General features: G+C 45.4%; 1 protein-coding gene across 2 annotated transcripts in view; it reads right to left on the reverse strand.

Moving 5' to 3' along the window:
• The window catches only part of Sarm (sterile alpha and armadillo motif), a 168,569-nt gene extending 153,612 nt beyond the window's left edge, over window positions 1-14,957 (reverse strand). Inside the window, exons 1-2 of one of the 2 annotated variants that reach the window (XM_084599671.1) lie at window positions 14,639-14,772; window positions 8,709-8,793 (exon numbers count right to left, since the gene is read on the reverse strand). Coding sequence is in view for 1 of the 2 variants with exons in the window: in XM_084599668.1 (XP_084455794.1) it covers window positions 14,639-14,818 (180 nt within the window). In the remaining variant the exon portion in view is untranslated. Of the gene's footprint in view, window positions 1-8,708; window positions 8,794-14,638 lie in introns of both variants that reach the window. The other variant, XM_084599668.1, reaches the window with a different exon arrangement.
• Window positions 14,958-15,683: the final 726 nt, after the last annotated feature.

Consider the following 15,683-nt stretch of genomic DNA (forward strand, 5'->3'; position numbering starts at 1 on the left):
CGACAGAGTACAGCAATTTTTTTTACGGATATTTCGATATCGCTTTCCTTCAGCAACTTCCTCCTGTCGCTCCATACCCCACTGCATCTTCCTTAACTGCCGTCGTGTCAGGGTAGATAAAGTTTTCCTGTACAAACTCCTTCATGGCCCCATTATATGCCCTCAGCTCATAGAGTACATCCTACTGCGCGTTCCGCGAAAGAGCATGGGGCATTCAGACTGTTTCAAGTTTATTCGTTTGTGCATTCCCATTCCCTTCTGGGCAGAATACAGAGGTTGTTTAACTCTTCTTGTCTTCCGCTCGACATAATCCGAAACTCGCTCTCTTCATTTATATTGGATGTTCGTAGCGTTGCATTCTAAACAGTATTTCATCACATATAAGTTCCACTTTCTAGCCTAAATATCGTACTTTTGCTTTTTGTCCTGTTTATTGTTGTTTGTACCTTGAACTGCTTTTTATCCGTTTCTTATTCATATTTTAACTTAAACTTTATACTTGAATCTTACTGTTCCGCGTTTCGTTTCACTTGTATTTCTTTATTGTATTTCCCTGTATTTCTAGCAGGTACCACGCATTTGTTGCGCCTGGAATGGTTGTTTATTTTATGTATATTTCTTTATCACCATAGTCAATGACGGTTCTTTGTTCTTTTTCTCTATCGTTTCTTTTTTTTTTTTTGTGATGTGCTCTGCATTTCTTACACCGTGTCTACTAGACATGCTACTCACTGATTTCACTCTCTCCGTGACTCTTTTTGTCTCAATTTCGTTTCATGTGTTTTTGTTTCTTCTTTTTTGTTCTATCTCTGTGTGTGTGTGTGTCTAGTACTCTTAATACGTTTTTACCTTGCTCACTCCCCCCCCCCCCACACACACACACACAAAAGAACAAGCAAGCACCGGATGTGCGACCGAGTCCAGGTTTAACGCTTCTGGGAAACCACGTGCTCCTTCTTCGCACGATGTTTCGTTCTAATTTATCCGAACTTACACATTTGCCTGTCAAACAGGCGGGAAAACGTTGTATGGGGAAATTATTACGAAAGAAATAGGTTTGTCGTGTGCGGCGAAAAGGCGGAAGATTCGCAAAAAAAAAAAAAACGCATTTTTAGGACGTGTTTATTGCTTCATTTTCGAGCAGAGTCGTTCAATTGTCGTACTTTTGCAGAAGGGCATAATGTTGTTGGACTCCACGTGTATGCAAACTTGGTTTGTGCAACGTACAGCAGTTACGCTGTGAGCGCTGGGCCTCCTGGTGAAGCGTCATGTCGGTTGCAAGGCTCAGCTGATGACGCCCATTCAAAGGGTGATGTTCACTTGCTACGATCACTCGTTTGAGATCGAAGCTTCGCTTTCAAGGCGTTCAGTCGGTCTGCCGCGGATTCGCGACAGCCGGCTATGGGAAACTTCCAATGCTCAGGAGGAATTGGAATCGCTCCGTGGCGCGCCTAACAACTTATTCTGCATGTCTGCAGCTGTGTGGGTCGCGACAAGATACCACATTCTGGGAAATTAGGGGCGCGCTTTTGGCTAACATGGCTTTCCCATGCAGGTGCTATCGACCTTACAGCCAGTCAATGGAAGCACGTCAGCCAAGTGTGACTTCAATAGACCGCTGAAGCTCATACCTACAAGAGCTGCAGAGTGGCGTAGAAAAGTACCACGGATTAGACTCATTTTTTCCTCCCACTGACTCTTCTGCTCTTGCTACGCTGCGTGCCATCTGCTGCGATCTGCATGACCTGCAGAAGAGGTTAACAAAGCACGAGAAAGGAACCTCGTGGGCGCGTGAATCGCTTCCTGACTGAACTTGAGCTTCAGTGTTGTGCAACAGTGTACTTGACCGGTTTGAACCGGCGTGCGCGAGTGTCCCCTCGGGTGAATCGTGTTTCCCATGCCTAATCAACGGCCTTCGTCGAGAGTATCCTTGTTCTTTCTTTCCCGCTTCTGGTGGTTGCGCAAGCGATGAGCCTTTTTGTCGACCTTCGCGATGCTTGTCACGGACCGGCGCTTGAGTCGTGCGTAATAGTTGCACCGTGTGCCGGTAACTGGGCGTAACAGCTTCGTAAGGCCTGGGTTACGTGCAGCCTGTACTGAATGCAACTAGGTACGGGCCTTTCATGACGGCCATGCTAGTACAGGTAACGTAGACTTCGCCGCATGACTGTTAAAAGACTGGCATTTTGCGAAAGCTTTGTGGAGAAGCGGTCACAAAAAGCGCGCACGAATGGAGAGTATCACACCCCGCCTTCTCAAATACATAGTATTTCGTTGGAGCATACTACGCTGATGCCCTTTACCTGGCATAAGTTTCTCGTGTACCCATCGCTTTCTGAAATAAATAAATGCATGTATGTATGAAAGCTGTATAGCTTTCCTTTGTAGCCGTATGGCTGCGCTTGGGTGGATGCAGTAAGTAATTACTCCCTTATTATATATATATATATATATATATATATATATATATATATATATATATATATATACACCAGTGAAACCAGTTGCATACAACTGCCAGCCTCCTTGCGCACTACAGGCAATTATTTGTTTCGCAATTACTTAATTAGCTAATTATGTTAATTTTTCTAATTTAATAAATATTCATCTTAGACCAAAAATGTGAATTGGAAAGTTGCAGAGCACCTACCGAAACCCCCATTTCATTAATTGCGGTAAAGAAAATCTCACGTCTATCTTTTTTTCCAGGCTCAAAAGAAAGCCCGCGAAATACAAATAATAACACGTGGCGCCACGATTGTGGTGCTCTCAGTCGTGGTTTGAGCGAACGAAATCAACTGCGACCGTGACCCGTCGCAGAGGCAGGCTGAAATGTTGGCGATGATTGGAACGAGCTCGAGTTCGCCCGTCGCCACCGAGATCTTGGCAAGGGCTGCGCACCCCAGCAGCCTACGTTACGACAGGCGGATGACGATAAAGTACCGGCAAACCAAGGTGCGAGCGCGAATTTGAGTTGAGTCATATGATCTCATTTCGCCCCTTTACCCAAGCCTGTACGCGCAGATTTAGTGGCTGATACCTTATCGCTCATCCGATTCTCGTAACGTTCGCTGATGGGAGTGAAGGTGATGCAAAAGCCTTGTTAGAATCTCGGTGGTGTCGGCTCGCCGCGCTCGCCGCTACTTGCACCGTCACGTGGGCCGGCTGTCTGACGCGGGCGAAGAAGCCATCGCAGGCATATCGGCCTGCCGCTTTAACGGGGCCGAGGAGACACGGCCGCAACTAATTTCGTTCGCTCAAACCGCGACGGAGAGCACTACAATCGCGGCGCACAAATGCACTAGTCACGTGGTATTATTTGTATTTCGCGGGATTTATTTTGAGCCCGGAAAAAGAAAAAGATACACGTGAGACATTCTTTTTTGCAGTTAATGGAATGGGGGTTTCTGAAGGTACTCTACAACTTTCCAATTCACATTTTTGGTCTAAGATGAACATTTAATACATTAGAAAAATTAACATAATTAGCCAATTAAGTAATTACAAAACAAAAAATTGCCTGTAGTGCGCAAGGAGGCTGGCATGCAACTGGTTTCTCTGACCTACCTTAAATATATTATTTTGTAGTCCTTGGTTCAAGTTAGCTGGGACACCCGTGTGTGTGTGTGTGTGTGTATATATATACCGGGTGTCCCAACTAACTTGAACCAAGGGATACAAAATAATACATTTGAGGTAGGTTAGTGAAACCAATTGCATTCAACTGCCAGCCTCCTTGCGCACTACAGGCGATTTTTTGTTTTGCAATTACTTAATTAGCTAATTATGTAAATTTTTCTAATTGATTAAATATCGACTTTAGACCAAACATGTGAATTGGAAACTTGTAGAGCACCTTCAGAAACCCCCATTCCATTAATTGCGATAAAGAAAGTCTCACGTGTATCTTTTTTTCTGGGCTCAAAAGAAAGCCCGCGAAATACAAATAATACCACGTGACTAGTGCATTTGTGCGCCGCGATTGTGGTGCTCTCAGTCGTGGTTTGAGCGAACGAAATCAGCTGCGGCCGTGTCTCCTTTGCCCCGTTAAAGCGGCAGGCCAATATGCCTGCGATGGCTTCTTCGCCCGCGTCCGACAGCCGGCCCACGTGATGGTGCAAGTAGCACCGAGAGTGGGGATTCTAACAAACCCTCCTTCTCTCCCATCAGCGAACTTTACGGCAAACGGATGAACGATAAGGTATCAGCCACTGAATCTGCGCATACAGGCTTGGGTAAAGGGGCGAGATGACATGTGGCTCGACTGAAATTAGCGCTGCACCTTCATTTGCCGGTTCTTTATCGTCATCCGCCTGTCGTGATGTAGGCTGCTGCGGTTCACAGGCCTGGCCAAGATCGCGGTGACGACGGGCGAGCTCGAGCTCGCTCCAACCATCGCCAACATTTCTGCCTGCCGCTGCAACGGGACCATCGGGTCACGGCCGCAGCTGATTTCGTTCGCTCAAACCACGACTGAGAGCACCACAATCGCTGCGCTCAAATGCGCTAGTCACGTGGTATTATTTGTATTTCGCGGGCTTTCTTTTGAGCCCGGAAAAAAAAGATACACGTGAGACTTTCTTTATCGCAATTAATGGAATGGGGGTTTCTGAAGGTGCTCTACAACTTTCCAATTCACGTTTTTGGTCTAAGGTGAATATTTATTAAATTAGAAAAATTAACATAATTAGCCAATTAACTAATTGCAAAACAAAAAATTGCCTGTAGTGCGCAAGCAGGCTGGTAGTTGTATGCAACTGGTTTCACTGACCTACCTCAAATATATTATTTTGTAACCCTTGGTTCAAGTTAGTTGGGACACCCGGTATATATATATATATATATATATATATATATATATATATATATATATATATATATATATATATACGTGTGTGTGTGTGTGTGTGTGTGTGTGTGTGTGTGTGTGTGTGTGTGTGTGTGTGTGTGCGTGTGCGTTTGTGTGTGAGAGAGAGAGATAATTCACAACACCTGCAGCCGCGGCATCCATACAAACACCTGCTCCTTGTTGTTCGTTTATCTGTGCAAAAAGTGTCTCACAATACATGTCTCAGCGTTTACAAATGCGAGAACGCAGTAGTTCGCGTTATGAATATAATTCGCCGCAGCAAGCTCCCCGAATACGCGGCGTACATTTGTCATGTATTGAAAGCCAGTGATTTTCCCACCGTTATGATGAAGAACACACCTTTACTCAGCTTACATGAGACCCCAATACGCATAATCTCATAGGCCCTTTTTGATGTGACGTAGTATTTGCATGCACTGCTTTTAACGTGATATATATAGCAATAAGAACGAATGGAGCGACGACTTGATTATAGCGAAGAATTAATGGCTACTGCCAGACTTTTTTGAATAAAACATAATAAATTTAACATCGCGGGCGTCAAATTCGCAATGCAGACGCCTGCGCGCTGATTCTGCACACCAAAGGTTGCGTGCGCTGAGGTGTGCGAGAAAGCCGGCGGCATTAAGCCTTATACAGCATGATACATCACAAAAAACAGAGGCGGTAGAGAAAACATTTTCCGAACAATAAATCTATATGGAATGAAGCATCCACGAAAAAAATTTAAACTAGATCATTAAGCTACGCCGATATGTATAGTAACGCCATGTACAATTCAAGAACAAAGCAGCAAATATCTCTTCGGAGGAGTACTTGCAGTTCGTAGCGCCTACCTATGGTCATGACTCTATGGCCTCAAACTTGCTAGCACAAAGATGTAGGAAATTATATTGTGACAACAGGCCAACAACTCTGCTGACTAGAATTGGACGAAACAAAATTTACCGACCCTGCACCATTTAAATGCGCGGAAGCTTAGCTGCTGTGACCCATCTGATGCAATTTAAATCAAAGCTGATGAGGTCGGTCACAGGGAAGAGACAGAAATTTCAAAGTTAGACTTGGGAAATTCTGCGTGCATCATTTTTCAGAAGCGCGCGCCTCAGTCTAATACGCTTCTATAGATACAAGCGGGAGTATTTCTTACGTTTGGTAACTGGTCTTATGAAAAGCTTTCATCCGACATCCTTATGAGGGAATTATTCCGGGAGAAAGCTACGCATGGGGCGAAAAGGGGAAGTTCTTTAAGAAGTAAAGTAATGGTAATGTTTATAAAGCATTAGCAATGGATCATTGGTTAAGTCGCTCGGCTACTGAACAGGAATACTCGAGTTCGAACTCGGCCGCGGCGGTTCGATGGAGGCTTTCGAGAACGGAGTGTGCTGTGCGATGCAAGTGCACGTTGTAAAGATCCCCAGGTGGTCGAAATTACTCCGCAGCCCTCCACTATACGGCACCTTTCACCTCCCTACCCTTCCTTGCGGGGTGCAGGCGTCCACAGAACAAGTTTGACAGATACTGCACCGTTCTTTTTCCTATAAACCAATTCAACCAACCGAGCGGCACGATAAAACGTGAAAAAATCCGTGGAAAGCATGCACCGAGAGGCGCTGGTGCGACCGAGCGTTCCCGTACCACAACATATGACAATTAAGATAGTGAGGGAACACGAGTAATTGTAGAGCAAGACTTTTGTAGCAAGGACGGCTCCTTGTGCAGCACACAAGCATGCATACATGCATCAACTTGAGCGAATGCGGGTCGAGAAAAAGCGAGCCTTGAGAAGGAAACGCTTGACTAGGTCTTCGTCCTCTTCCTTGATGTTTTTACACCTTGACTTCTATTCGACATTTGTCGAGTATTGACAGTAGAACAAGCTATGCTCGGTTTGAGCTACGTAGGCTCTGCGTATAATCACACCCAAAACGTCGGATATTGCGAAATGAGCCAAATTTCGCTTCCACTCCACAGCAACGAAAATACTCAGGGGCGAAATGAGAACTTTACTATGTAAAAACTTTGATATGTTCAGCTTCGATTGGGGCTAAATTGCAGGAAGTCAGTGAATAGTTTGTGCTATATTTGTTCGCTGATACTAATCAACATTAAATATAAGGCGATGCTTTTCACATGTATCATTTTGCCCGCTATACATATTGGAAACGTCGTAGTCGCACGCAATTGAACCAGCACTGGTTGACGCTCTTTCTTTTGCACAAATCCACATGTATTCTGATGGCACGCGCGAGGAACGCAGAGACGATGCGGAAGGTCTCGGTGCCAACTGATTTATTTTCTTTCATGAGCGGCTCCTTCTCGAGTAACCGGTCGGCTTGGGTCAGCTACGGTTGACTACGCTTCGCTAGCAGCGCCGTGGGCTAACTGTGGCGTATTTAGGGTTCACCACAATTTTTCTTCGAGAAGTGCACCTGCAGTGTCGCAAACACTATCACGCCGCCTCAGGCATTCCGCGCCGCTTGGACATCCTGCGTAATGTTCAGACTGTAGATGCAACTCTTGCCCAACCGAACTGCGCATTGAATAATAATAATAATAATAACGGCGGGGACCTACCTATCCCAGCTCCGTAGGGCCAGGAACAACCACCCTCCGATCCCCTCTTCATATGGCTTGGTGAAGAGGGGATCGGAGTGTGGTTGCTCATGGATCTACGGGGCTGGGACGACTTGGTTAAAGCGGGCTTTATATTTCGATCCCCTCTTCACTAAGCCATATGAAAAGGGGATCGGAGGGTGGTTGTTCCTGGCCCTACGAAGCTGGGATAGGTAGGTCCCCGCCGTTATTATTATTATTAATATTATTATTATTATTATTAATAATACTTTATTTCTCAAAGCAGCGCATACATGAAATTCCCGGGCATGCTAAAGCCAGCACTAGCTTGTTGGGCAAAGCCCGGCAGCAGGCGGCGATAATCTGTTTTCTGACAAAAGTGCTTCAGATTTGTGTGTAAAATAAAATAAAAAGCACTCGAAAAAGAAAACAAGTCAGTTAGACGATAGGGCACTTTTTAACTAAATACACAGCCGTTATAAAGGCCTCACACCAAACAGAAAATGAGGAATATCCAACATAGCACTGTAGGAAAGAAAAGATGAGGGCAAGCAAAATAAAGTCTACAACATTTCTGACAAAAGAGAAAGAATAGCTCAAGAGGGCTTTCTTTAGCGCATTCTTCGATCCCCGTATCTCAGTCTGTTAAATATCGCGGGGACATAAAAACAGGGCTGGCTTTACTTATAGTTCGCGGGGTAGGCAGTACATAAAGGCACACGTAGGTGGTGCGAGGAAACTCGTTGAAATTTGAACTGGTGGGTCCACGTATTCCCGACAACTGCAGAAACACCGTGCCAAATTCAGGAAAGTGGAACAAGTCGTCTCCTTTTACCACGGAAGTATTGTACGCCACGCTTTTTAAGCAACTTTTAACAGATTATTTATCCGCGTTTTCCACAATTCAGCACAATTGAAGAAACAACATATGCCACATCGCAACACAGTATAGCCTAAAGAATGAAGTATCATCCTTCTTACAGATACAGGCATATATAATTTCATAGTGTATAAAAGGCAAGAAACCGTTCTCAGCTGTTTACATATATAAGAAAGATGAGATCGCCAACTGAGGTCAAAGTCCAGAAACATGCCCATATATTTCACAATTTCAACTAGGGATACGGCAAAACAATGACAAGAAGTGCAATTTGATGAATGCAACTTTAAAAGAGCGTCTAAGTTTAGGCTCTTAAGAGAGTTTTTAAAACATACAAGTTGTGTCTTTTTGTTGTTTATAGTGATAAAATTTGAATCATACCAGTCCATTGCAGCAGTAGCGTCTTTTTGAAGCATCTCGACACAGGCAGGGTAGTCAATATGGCGGGAAATGAGAAGCGTGTCATCTGCATATTGACACAGCTTACAGGAGGTAATACTATGCGACAAATCATTGACGAACAGGTTAACCAACAAGGGTGACAGGATAGAGCCCTGCAGAACAGCACATTTTAACTGTACAGGGAAGCTTGTACATTCTCCTATACAAATGGCCTCGGAAGCCGCAGATATGCAATTTTCGAAGCAAGATTTCATGCTCAATTGAGTCAAATGCTTTTGAGACATCTAGAAAGAGCCCACAAGCTATCTGATTAAGCTCGAAGGTTGAGTGCAAGTAGTCAGAGACCATCAGAAATAATGTCATGCATGTTCTGCATAACCCTGAATACGTGTTTTTCTAATAATTGCCACAGACAAGGTAGCACGGATATTGGTCGGTTGTTATAAATTTCAGAGAGACCGCCCCTTTTGGGCACAGAGATAACTCGTGCAAGTTTCATAGCAGTTGGGATTTTGCATGCCGTAATGATAGTGTTCATTGTACAGAGAAGCACATCCTTCAGGGCTTCATAATTTCTAGTAATGTCATCCATTCGAATACCATCTATGCCAGCGGACTTTCTTTTTTTGAATGATCGCAATATTTCCCGCAAATCATTATCGGTCATATCGGGCAGAAACGGCGACTCTGAGATTGCGACATTGCGCATGAGCGGCGAGGAAGAAGCACTGAAGGATTGCTGGCTGTGCAATGACGAAAAACGCAGGTTAAAACGATCAACAAGGCACTTGTCCACAGGCCCAAAATTTAGCTCAATCCTCCTTTTCTAGTCACTAGGCTTGCAACCACGCAGCTCGTCTACAAGCGACCATGTTAGGCCCAATCGTTTCTGGAATAAAAAAATTCTTTCTGGTAAAGGTTCCTTTTGACCAACCGAGAGAGTGTTGTGGCTATATTTCTTGCAGCTCTAAATTCATTTCTTAATGCTGTATTTTTGGGGTATCGCCTGCATCGCTGCCAAAAAATACCTTTTTCATCTATTGCCGCAAGCACATCCGCATGGAACCATCTGAGGTTATGATTGCGTTTTTTTTTTATTTTAATATTTATTTTGGAGGCTTGAACTAAAACAGAGAAACAAGCCAGAAAGTCATCATAGAGCGCATCACCATGTGGCTGTGATAAAAAGACTTCCAATCATAGGCAGTTAAATTTTGATCCAACCTCCTATTATCAATCATTTTAATGCTTCCTTGTTCCTGTTTATCAGTGACTTTCGCCTGAGACATAATGCATCCTCCGACAAAATAATCATCAGCAATCTTCATGTTGATAACAATCCTTCTTACTGAAGCTGCATCGGACACACGAATGTTAACGTGACCTAAACAAGATTGAACAAGCCTGTTATTATTTCATCCCGTGTTACCTGATGACTACAGATTCAATACCATGATCAGCCAGAATGTTTAGATAGCTGCAAGCATGTGCTTTTCCACTTTAAGGATGTCTATGTTAATATCACCTATTATGCACAAGTTTTGGAATCCAGTCAAGTTTTCGCAGGCCGTGTTTAGTTCCCTTAGAAAAGACATTGTTCGAAGCGGTCGGTAGATTGCTATCAGTCCAAGAACTAGGTCCCTATTCTCAATTTTTAAAGCAACAGATTTCGCTGAATTGAAAATAATCGGGACCTCAGAGACGGTCCAGTCATCCTTTATAAATACTGCTACTCCTCCACCCCTTCTACCGGACCTTGTAAAAAAAGAAATTTATTAAACCCCTCGAGGTGGTACTGGTTAACAGCATGATCCTGTATGTCAATTTCAGTGAAAACCAAGGCATGCAAACGGTCGGTCAGAGCTGATACAACTACTTGAAGTTCCTCCCAGTATTTTATGAGACTCCGAATAATCAAATGCGGAACCGAGAACATGCAATTGCTTTCAAACACTGAGTTCTTGTAGCCGTCGCAGTCGGTAGAAGAGTACAGTCCAAAAGCCATACTTAAACCAAAGTTTATCGGCTTCCGAAACGATCCGCTTCAGAGTAGCACCTTCTGCTTTTTTGACGTAGATTTTGCCAGCCTTCACCCACACGAACTTGTAGTCCAGTTCTTTGGCTTTTTCCTGTGCCATCCAAAATATATGGCGGTTTCGTTGCGTCAGGTTTTCTTTGAAAAATAACAGGCAGATGCTTGCTATCATTGAGTGGGCGTAGTTTGCCTCGGACCGAAAGCCATGCGTCCCTCGTAGTTGAAGATGAAAATCTGACTCTGTTCATGGGCAAGCGGTGAACTGCAACGATTTCATGCGGCTGAAAATATTTTATTTCTAGCTTCTTTGAAGAGCGCAAGCTTTCATTTTCATTTGCAGGCAGACAATGAATTTCGACTGGCGTCTCCAAACGAACCTTCTTAATTTCCTCGGTCTGACTTGCCACTGTAGCCTCGAGGTTCTCAACGTTCTCTCGCAATTTCCTAGACTCTGTCGCGGTGAGCTGCTTGAGCAGGACATCATATTGTGATGAGAAGAACTCTAGGGAACTTTGAAACTCTTGAAATATTTCTTTGAAGGCTAACACTTCTTCAATGTTGGGCTATCTTTTCATGAAGGGGAAGTAGCAAATCGATGCTACGTTGTATAGAAGCGAGAGTCTCAATCACATCATCTGAAGAAGTGGTCGTCTGATTGGGAATCGCTTCTTTCAACAGTTTCCTTCCGAGCACCCCTCCCTGCCTGACAACAATTCCATTTTTCGCGCTTTTTTTCTCCCATTGATAGAAACGTGCTATCAGCGATTCCTCAGCGAGCCTTGCCAATGTAATAACAAGTTTGACAACCGACGCACACCACCACACGCCCATCACTAGGAAGCTTCTTAGAACAGGAAGCACCTTGGTTATTCATGTCGTGGGATTTCGTTTTAGCGAAACAAGGCAAGCATGTAACAGACAGACCTGATATACAAGATACAAGCAGTCCAGAGAGGCAGTCAGCGGTAAATTCACAGATGCCATGTGAGGTTCACCTACCGCAGAAAACGGAGACTTAGTTCGATAGATCGACGCCGACTGCATGCGCAGATACGAGTTGTGGGGGAGGGAACGTCACCCCCCACGCTTTTTGTTATTTTTTACTCTGGCGTTACATTTAACTGGTATTAATGGGTACTGACACGCAGCGGAAAACTGCTGAGAAAAAAAAATATAATATAGCCTGTTTCTCGTTCAAACATGAATAGTGGTCGCTTTTAATTGTTTTTACCGGTTCAAGCGCAAATGTGATGGTCACAAATAGCGCTACGGCTTAAGATGAAAATAGTATGTTCCCGTCTCTGTTATCTATTAATTCCTATCTCGATATCCATTCATTCTTAGCGCCACAAATGTCTTCTAATTAAGTGCCTATTTCGTTCCCATTTCGAGACTCTTGGCCTTCACCATTAGCGAGCGATCCCAGCGGACGAACATTGGCTGTAGTGTAGCTCTGGTTAACCCTAGTTAAATTGCGAAAGCAACGGCTGCATGGCTACGCTTGTGGCCAGATGAAGATTCGGATGCATAAGTTCGCTCACCGGTGTTATAATTTTTATGCCGCAGCCGGTCGCACAGAGAACACACACTTCTTGAAGCGGCGGTGAAACTATCGCGTGGCCGACTCGTGCTCGCCCACTCCTTGTGCACAATCGTAGCGATTGCGTATAGGCTACCAGCCACATATAAAGCCCCGCTTTAACCAAGCCGTGCCTTAGGGGTAACGTGAATGCCAGGCTGATTCTGACATTAACCGTCCCATGTGAAACGAGAAGTTGGCAGCTCCTGCCATTCGCGTGCGGCTACAGCATACGCGACGAGCCGAGCTGCCTGGCGCAGTGTTGCTTTCGCAACAAAAAGAGGAGTCGTCTAGCCACCCTGACGAAGAAGAAGGAGCAACCCTGGGAAGGAAGACGACGAAAGATGGACTCTGAACCCTACGGATGCATATGTAACATCATATAATAGCTGAATTAATAATAAACAGTTTGCAAAGGCAGCATAAAAAGGCATCCTGAATTTAATTCGCGTACCATCAATTAATCAAAGTCGCCTACAATGAATCATCTAGTCCTTTCTTATCTGATTTTTGATAATTCTGTTCCAAAACCAGGGGCTTTTAGGAAGAATGCTGGCCTTTGGTGTTTATACGCCTGTACTCGAATTCAGGCTAGCCTGGTTCGCGCTTTCGTACGGGGTCAGGCCACGCTTCTACAACACTCCGACCGCCGCCAGCGCGCGCGTGTGTCTCGAGGGGATACATGCGCCCACCCGTGCATCTAATACCAGAAGAGCGAAGACGCCGTCATTTCCGGGCCTGATTCGCCCGGACCGCCGATACTTTTTATATGTATATACTTTCTTCCTACCCGGTCGGGGATTACCCTTTGGGAAGAAGGCCGCTGTTTTACTGGGCTACGCCGGCCTTGAAAGATGCACAAGGTTGCATTGTAGCTAGGCGCCTCGTGCTCGGCTCGCTTTTGTCTCGCACGAATGCAACACCGGATGGCTGCGTCATATGCTGGTTAACTTTACAATTATGAAGACGTCGATCACGGAACGCGCGCGCAATTTTCATCACCATTGAGTAAGACTCAAATCCCCCTTAGCATGACTGACTAGGGTGGAAATGAGGAAAGTTAATGCTCGTGGTGTGTGCTCTATCATTTGTCCGTTGTCGTCGTTTTGAGCTCTCCTTTACGTCATGCACTCTTAGCATGCCACGGTTGCCAGCCTTACGAATCCTTATGTTCAGGAGCTACAGAGACAGTTTCTTTTTTGCACTGTGGGAGGCACTGTTACTAAAGCAAAAAAACAAAAAGCAAAAAAAGAAACGGGGGAGGAACTTCTTGTAAAAACATTCCTTTCGCGTATCGTACGCTCGCAATTCGTTGCCATGAGAAATGGTACCAGTTTTGTTCCGACATATATAATCAAACACGATTAAGCGATAGCGTTCGTGTAGTGCCAGGCAATAGATGTCCGTTTGTGCATATCAGAGACGTGTACGGCTTTGGTGTGCCTTTATCACTAAAAAAAAAAAAAATCGGAGAAAATCTTTAGGCGTTGCTTTGTGAACGCCACGCCAGATAGGGAATAAGTGTCGTAGGACATGTGGCGAATTTTTCATATGTTCATCGGCTAAACTTGAGCGATGAGGCTTGTTTTACCTGCATCTGTTATCTCTTACGTTCCGACGTTGTAATTAATATAGGAAATTTCTGACGAAAATGTTTTTTTCTTCCGGCGCTGCCACTTCCGGGTTCATTCGCTCTACAAAAATTCAAGACATACGCGTGGACGATTCAGGAGAGTCAGTGCTTAAGCGACAGAGCTTTTGCAAAACCCGCATTTATTGTCCGTTCAAATCGGCGCGGTTTACCCCACTTTTTGATTAGAAGCTATGCCGTTCTGCTGACGAGCTCGCGACTTTGAACCCGGCCCTGTTTCGACATAAAAGCGAAATCGAAAAGGGCGGGATCTCCTGCACTGGAAATTCGGTGCCCATCAAATAACGCCAAAAGATTTAAATTAGTAAGGAGCCTTTCACTGTCGCATGTCTCCTGATCGCGGCTTCGGCTTAATAAGAAAAAGAAAATGGAAAAATCCGGCAGTTAATATATTGAATGCAAGTCCTGTCTTGACACTACTTTTCTCTTTCCACACAACAATTCCTTTTGCATATGACGGCAAATAGGACATTCTGTCCACTTTCGACATTCCTCGGGATAAACCGGTGTCCTGAGGTGGGGGGGAAACTTAGAACTATGTCATGTGGGCCCAGTATCAAAGAGGAGAAACGGGAAGGAAGCATGATTAAGTATCAGTGCAGTGAAGCATAGAGCTGTTCAGCGATGCCGGCGAAGAGGCTTACCATGAGCGGCTTGACCGAGGCGACCAAGGGCGCTGTCATTAGAGCCCGGCGCCATATTCCGGCCCTGCTGTTTTCGCGCTGTCCACATGCCGGGGCACAGCGGAACCTGGTAGAACGGTCCGGCGGTTCTGCCGGTATCACGACCGCACGCAGAGCCCCCAGACGACGGCAGGAACGCATATTCTTGATACTCCGCCCACACAATGATGCGTCGTCGGCCTGCCACTTGGCCAAGAAGAGACGAACCGGCACAAAATTCGCTTTTCGAATCAAAGATCCACGACGCGCGAGCACGCGTGCGGCGCTTTCTTGGCAAAGTACGCAACGAGAGCGTACCGGCGAAGAAGCGGGAAGTACGTGGCCGGAACGGTCAGGATGGAAAGGGAATGCCGTCGAAAGAGCACATGTCGCTACGGGCTGGCTGATATAGGCATAAACAAACAAAAGCACAAAGACGATGACGGGGAAGGCTCTTTCTCGTCGCGGCACGCAGCGGTGCCTGCTCAGGCACGACGCGATATGAACGCAATTTGGACCAGCCCGAATAACAAGCGGAGTTCGGACACGGCGCCTGAAAACCGAGCTCGCGGTAGCCATGGCTCAAAATGCGGCGCAGACGCCCGACGCCCTTCCTACTACGACCGTTTTTTTTTTTTTTTTTTTTTTTTGTTTGGAGTAGCCGTCGCTCCATGAGAGAGTGAGACGGGAGAGCGCAGTGGCACGATCGGTGCTCGCTGCTTTCTTTTCATGTTTGGAGACCATCCAGTTCTAATACTAGTACGTTCGTCGCTGCAGGCCGCCTAATCGCCGCCTTTTTGCGCCGGCGCACTCAAGGGCTCGCGGAGAATGACTGTTCCAATCCTGTACGTTTTATTGCCTGGGGAATTCCGGCCAAAGAGCGGCGGAGGTCACTTCGACTGTCGCCTTTTGGATGTTCGATGGACGAAAACGGGGAGCCGTGCGACGAGGAAGCTCTTCAAGAAAATATATCCGTTATCTCGCCGGGCTGCAATGAAGATCTTCCTCAGGGACGGTAGTTATTATG

This window comes from Amblyomma maculatum, chromosome 3 (assembly GCF_055883805.1).
Source record: "Amblyomma maculatum isolate TAMU_Amacu chromosome 3, ASM5588380v1, whole genome shotgun sequence".
Lineage (NCBI taxonomy): Eukaryota > Metazoa > Arthropoda > Arachnida > Ixodida > Ixodidae > Amblyomma > Amblyomma maculatum.